Source organism: Nuphar pumila, chromosome 7 (genome assembly GCF_984573655.1).
Source record: "Nuphar pumila chromosome 7, dmNupPumi1.hap1.1, whole genome shotgun sequence".
Classification (NCBI taxonomy): Eukaryota; Viridiplantae; Streptophyta; class Magnoliopsida; order Nymphaeales; family Nymphaeaceae; genus Nuphar; species Nuphar pumila.
Window position 1 is genome coordinate 6,377,657 of NC_143255.1, and position 6,878 is coordinate 6,384,534.

Below are 6,878 nucleotides of genomic sequence, written 5' to 3' on the forward strand. Positions count from 1 at the left end.
AGCATTGGTAATTGGGGTTGACATAACTATCTGGATTCAGCTTATAATTTTTTGTTAACCATGGTAGAACAGATTTACTGCCTAAGCCCTTGCACCTAACTCCGAGTCCATCCAAGAGATCGGCTCCATAGTGAGATGTAGGTAGGGATGTTAATGAGTCAGATTTTATCCGAGATCGAATCCTATTCTGTTTAGTTGCATTTGGCAAGCCAAAACCATAACCGTTTATAATAGGATGCAGATATGGCTTTGAATTTTTACAATCAAACCCAACAAATATAGGAATCTATGGATCTGGATCTGGATCTGGTATGAGTTATTCACCATCAAAATTGGAATCTGTTTAGCTAGCATCCGATTAGTCGAATATGGTATTTGACAGCAACCAATCTGAATGGAAAATATAGGCAAGCTGATGTGTGTTTTTTTTATGACAATGATGCCTCACCAAAGCAAGCAAAACCCGGGGTGGAGCTCTATGACCCTCATGCCTTACATGGCCTAAAAGCTATAGACACGCCTGTGGGTTTTGATCTGGTGCCTTCATATCACGCCTTTGACCCGAACCCATTAAAGCTTTTTTAGGCATCTTTTTTAGTGTCCACTCTTTTTCCTTGTCAAAAGCACCTGCAATGACACAAAGTTGGGCTGCAAGGCTAGAATAGTAAATGGATCTGGACCACTGAGATTCATATATGGATCAGCATTTCAAGGGATGAGTTTTGGGCTCATCTTTTCTGCTATGTCACAGGGATTTTTCAACTTGCCCTTGTGTCGTGTCTCTTTGTATATTATTTTTAATAGAAAATTGTACAAAAATGGTGTGTCTCCTGTTGTTTGGTCCGTATCCGTGTGACATAGGTTTTTTGTACTACATGTGTGTTGGATCCATGTCAAAATTAAGATCCAAGTTCTGAAACCATGCACCCAAACATGAACTGCGATCTGATTTGGGTCAGAGATGTGTCTCTCGACAGCCCCAAGCATACCAAGATGATATGGATGTTCCTGGATGTCCAAAGAGTTTGGATCTCATGCCCATTCAATTCACAGGCCAGATCTTTCTTGTTTTCTTACGACGGATTAGGTCTTGTTACTTAGATACGTGCCAACTTGGTTTTGGATCCATCCACGCATAGATCTACTATAGTACGTGCATATAAATCATATGAGGATGTTATGGATCCTAGGTCCAATCACCGTCTTATTGAGTTTCATAGACCTAGCCAAGGCTCGAGCAAACACATGAGCCTGTTGGGACCAGGCTGCATTTGGACATGAGGTCAATGTTGATCGTGTGATGACCTGACTCAACTAGGTTGCCCGGTGGTTATGGATATGGACTGACATACATGGATCTCGTTTAATACATGTAAGCAGAATGCAAATTGCCCCAAGGGGGATTGCCATAGTGGGATGGGGCTTTGGCCGTTAGACAGGTGGTCAAGGTTCGATTTCCATGAGTGTCTGCTTTCTGTTCAAGTCGACGCCGAGCATAAGCCCCGGAAGCAGGGGACATAGTCTCAGAGTTTTACACCACTGCCATGACGACCATAGGTTTAGCAAGCTGAGCCAGTGTGACCAAATCTTCACGTCGGGTGTGGTTTGTTCGGGTTACCATATATCTCATAAGCCCCACGTGGCAGAGAGATTCGAACCTGGGCCTTCAGCTTGGAACAAGACCCGGCTTACCACATGAATACCACCTCGGTGGTGCATGAGCAATTTTACAATCAAGCTATTTACCAGCCGAGCCACAAGCCACTTGTCTCGTTTCTCAGCCCTTACCTATGTCACAAAGATACGCCATTTTGGTTGTGTTCCCAGTGATATGAGGAGACATTCTCGGTGTTGTGGACACGGACACTAACACGTACAAATATTATTTTAATGTTTTTAAATACTATTTTAATAAAATTGTTTTTAATAATAAAAAATTAAAAAGTAAATTTTTAATGATTAAAAATTTAAAAATTCTGTCCTCGTGTTCTATTTTGCAAAAAAAAATTAAAACTTGCGAGTCAAACCTGAATCACGCGACCTCGTGTCCGCGTGTTTCTGTGACATATGCCTCTGTGCTATCAACATCCACATGGTGCATTCCACTCCGGTTCCGGTTTTATAGATTGAGATCCATAAGATCGGGAACGATAACAGTAATACTACAAAACAAATTAACAAAAAAAACAGGTACGCCGCTCGAAGCCAGCCAAACGGACTCAGGGCCCGACAGTACGAAAACCCAAATATCCCAGAAAACCCTCTGGTGTTTTTATTTTTTTACTATCAACATTCAACATTTTGGTCATAAATTCTCACAAAGAACACGGACTTTTTCGTTACAGGAAAAAGTTGGCGCTACGCATTTCTAATAAGGTAACTGCAGTGGCATTTTTGCAATAATTCATAGAAAAATAGACCTGAAGTAATACAAGGACGGCCTCATTCGACGGACGTGAGGGAAGGAATGGGTTCGGGTTAAGGCGGGGCCTGAAGTCCGGAAGAGTAAAAAAAAAAGGCAGTAAAAAAAAATTAGGGTTTTGCTTTCCCAGCATAAAATTGGGAGTGGTCGTCTCTCTCTCATTATTGGATCCGTCTCCTTCTTCTTTGGGACAAGAAACGAAGAGGAGAAGGCATAGGAAGGAGTCCTAGGCGGACAGACCTCCTGGAGGTATTGTGACTCTCTCTCTATCTCCCACTCTCATCATTTCCTTCATCTGTATGGTTTTCTTGATCGTAGATCGGTCGGATCTGTCTCTTGTTGATCAACTGTTTGTGATATCTCCGATTTTTTTTAATCTCGATCACGAACTTCTATAGATTTTTTTCTTTTGTTTTTCTTTCTCGGCTTGTTTTTCGTGTTCAGATAATCGCTAAATGGCGATTCTCGTTAGGATTTTGGATAGTAGCGGTTTCTTTCGTTGTTTTTTCTATTGCGATCGTGAAGATGTTAGTTAATGTGCGTTTTCCAGGGGAAGATCGTTTCGATCTTTGTGGTTTTTATTCCATAAATGGTAGATCTGTTGCTTTTGTTGAGTTGTGGTGACGACGCTTCGAGATTTAGGGTTTTGCTGGTTGTACGACTGGCTTGTGTCGTCATTCCGTGTTGTTCCATTGAAATTTTGAATGATCTCTGAGAGTATAATGCTGTTTCGAGTGGATCCGTGGTTGTTCCTGGTTGTTGTCGCTTTTTTTGTAAGTGATCTGATGATGATGATGTGATTTTTATTTTTCTCGCACACTTATGGGTATGGTTTTTCATAGCTGTATGGGAGCATGATTTCTGAATAGATCTCTAAATTTCTTTTCCTGATCTTGCATTTGCTTTGCTAATATTGTCCTAGTTGGATCTCCACAACTGAGTACTCTTCAACCTCTAGTTTAGGGGCATTCTTATTGCTCAAAATAGGTAATACCATCTGTAGTCTACATGTTTCGTGGGAGTTGACTTATGTTTGTGTCAAACAAATTTTTTTTTCTTCTCAATTGGGACATCCTGATCTTTTGTGTCACAAGTGCTTGCCTCACGACATGCCTGCTGTGTGGAATATGGAATGTGGTTTGGCCCCTATATGTAGCCCATATATCTGCTTCAAGCTAGTGATAACACATAACCTAGATATTAGTTTACTGTCACCTTAGGAAAATATGAAAGTCAAATTAAGACCCTAACTGCTTAGTCCACCGTAAAGATCTTTTGTGTTCCTGAAATACATTGTGTTTGCATCATGCCATGGATTCTGTCTTTTGTTTTCCTGTGTTTGGTTGTTAGCTCACTTCTTCACGTATAACATAATTTCTATTTTTGATGATCGCTTTGTAATTTATATAGTGAGGAATTTAGCATTTTCGGAGGAAGTTATTACCCTCTGGTGGCGTTCTTCCAGTGTGAAATTTTTATGCCTTCATTCTCTTTTTCGGATAACATAGATTTGTCTCCTCTACCTTTTCATGATTGGTATTGCTTGATTAATGGTTCCTTGTCCTTTCCCTCATGAATGCATGTTCATAACTTCATACATTGTTTCACTGTTTTTTTTTTGTGCATGGAGATGTTTACATTCTCCAGTATATAACCCTGAGTTTTGACAGGCTGAAGCATTTGTTTTTGCTCTACATTGTTGTATCAATTGCTGGCTTCATTGTCGATTGAAATGTTATGGAGGGTCTTCATTTCAATTGAGTTAATGAAAAATCATCTTATCTTTTTATCTAGGCTGTTAGCATCGTTGGAGGATGTATAGTTTGTGGTTTGTGCATATTTTGTAATAGATTTGATGTACTGATGATGGTGGTGGTGGTGGTGATGGATATAATATGGACAATGAACATTTGTCCATAACCTATTAGGCTTTTTTATCATTATAGTACAATTGTTACTTTTTGTTATGGGTACTAAAGAAATTGATCCAGTAGATACCCTTGGTTATGTTTTATTTTCTTACGCGTATTGTAAAATTGTTTTAGAATATTGAATTATAGGACGATCTCGCATTTGGAGTTGAATGTTGGTAAACGTGCCTTTCACGTTACAATGAGTTTTGACTTTTGAGCATGCCCCTGTATGTATCCTGACTTCATGAATGGCATTACACTAGATAACAGGTATCATTTAGGGAATAGTTCTTCACTGTGTTTGCTGGTTGTATGGCTGTTGTGTGTGTCTCTCTCTCCATTCTCACCTTTCCTTTTTCTTCCCTCCCTTTTACTATTGTCTCTGTATGTTATTGTAGGTCTTCTAAGAAGCAAAATGGCTGAACAGCAGTGTCATCCCTCTGTTGCCCAGAAATTATCTGGGCAATCTTACCTATATTCAAGACTCTCCCCCAATTTGCAGAACAGAAATGCCAGCACACATCGAATCCCTGGGTACAACATGAGCCATATGGCCGGTATTTATAGTAATGGAGGTCTGCAGTGCCCTGCCAACAACACCTTTCCTGCAGTACCTGTATCACCCGTGTTTGTTCAGGCACCATCAGAGAGAGGTCCTAATGCCTTCATTATTGATTTTCTCATGGGAGGAGTTTCTGCTGCTGTGTCAAAGACAGCAGCTGCTCCTATTGAACGTGTGAAGCTCTTGATCCAGAACCAGGATGAGATGATTAAGGCTGGTCGTCTGTCGGAGCCCTATAAGGGAATCACAGATTGCTTTAGCCGTACAATGAAGGATGAAGGAGTTGTGGCATTGTGGAGAGGAAACACAGCTAATGTGATCCGTTACTTCCCCACTCAGGTGCATTATCCCCCTCCGATATTTTTGTGTTGTAGTTCTAGAGTTCATTAATATTTTTTTTTATGGTTGAAGACTTGGTTATTTTATGAGGATTTAAGGGTTTAGTTTTCAGTGCAATCTCTTGAAGCCTAGAATGTAAACCCTTGATTGTGGACCAAACTATGTTGCCATTGCTGAACTTTTTGCTTCATTTTGTTTAAATAGGACTTTTCTGTTGTCTGAAAGGATAAAGATGGTGACTACTTCCGATGATTGACATGAGTCTTTTTTGGGAAAAAGCAGCTACAAAGTTTAGCATACTATTGTTTGCTCTTTTTTCTTTTCTTTTCTTGCTAAAACCATATACTTATTGGCACGCCAGGCCTTAAACTTTGCTTTCAAGGATTATTTCAAGCGCCTATTCAATTTCAAGAAAGACAGGGATGGATACTGGAAATGGTTTGCTGGAAACCTGGCATCTGGAGGAGCTGCTGGTGCCTCTTCTCTACTCTTTGTGTACTCTTTGGACTATGCTCGGACTCGTCTGGCCAATGATGCAAAGGCTGCGAAGAAGGGAGGGGGAAGGCAATTCAATGGCCTCGTTGATGTCTACAGGAAAACCCTTAAATCAGATGGCATTGCTGGACTTTACCGTGGGTTCAACATCTCTTGCATTGGAATCATCGTCTACCGTGGTCTGTACTTTGGAATGTATGATTCTCTGAAGCCTGTGGTTCTGGTTGGACAGCTGCAGGTTAGTTTAGTTGAATTTGCTGTTATGTTTGAATTTTCAAGATCCATCATCTCACATATGATGAGTGTGATCATTTCAGGATAGCTTCTTTGCAAGTTTCCTCCTTGGTTGGGGAATCACAATTGGGGCTGGGCTTGCATCCTACCCTATCGACACAGTGCGGAGAAGGATGATGATGACTTCTGGAGAAGCTGTCAAGTACAAGAGTTCCTTGGAATGCTTCTCGCTGATATTGAAGAACGAGGGTGCTAAGTCGCTATTCAAGGGTGCAGGTGCTAACATCCTGCGTGCTGTGGCTGGTGCTGGTGTGCTTGCTGGCTATGATAAGTTGCAGGTGATCGTCTTCGGTAAGAAGTACGGATCTGGTGGCGGCGGCTAATGGGCGTTGGCATAGTCATCCACTGATAGCGACGAAAAAGTTACTGCAAGTGAGCGGTTTAGTCTTTAGATTTTTACCGGGGATAACAATTTTCCCTCACTATCCAAAAGTTCTTTGCCTTGGCTTATTTTTCTGCTTTTTTTCTTGTTAGATTTTTGAATAATTCGATCAGACTTTTCTGCGGATATTTTTACTTTCTTGCGAACTAGATCTACTCCGTAAGAGTATATTTTGATCGCAGTTGTTGGCTTAGAACTGCGGAGGATGTAGTGTTTACCTCTATTTATCTGAAATAATAGTCTGAACTGCTTGAAAATTTGAAAATTACTGCTTTCTGTCTCTTCTGTCTCTTTTCTTTATTAATTTTGACTATGGGGTGACATTGTATTTGATTGGTCAGCACCTTCAGCCAAAAAGTTTGTCCCATGTAGTTACAAAGTATCCTTAGCTTCGGCTCTATGGCATCAAAGGATACGCACCCATGTGTTTCTAACCCTCGTGGTCGTGGGCTGTAATGTGTAAACATAATA

The 6,878-nt window shown here is 40.7% G+C and overlaps 1 protein-coding gene across 1 annotated transcript; it reads left to right on the plus strand.

Annotated features, from left to right (window-relative positions):
• Positions 1-2,455: 2,455 nt before the first annotated feature.
• Positions 2,456-6,672, plus strand: LOC149830997 (ADP/ATP translocase 1, mitochondrial-like). Its single transcript, XM_090013601.1, has 4 exons — positions 2,456-2,671; positions 4,734-5,236; positions 5,598-5,969; positions 6,049-6,672. The coding sequence occupies exons 2-4, from the start codon at positions 4,751-4,753 to the stop codon at positions 6,346-6,348; spliced, it is 1,158 nt and encodes a 385-aa protein (XP_089869727.1). The 5' UTR covers positions 2,456-2,671; positions 4,734-4,750; the 3' UTR covers positions 6,349-6,672.
• The last annotated feature ends 206 nt before the right edge of the window (positions 6,673-6,878 follow it).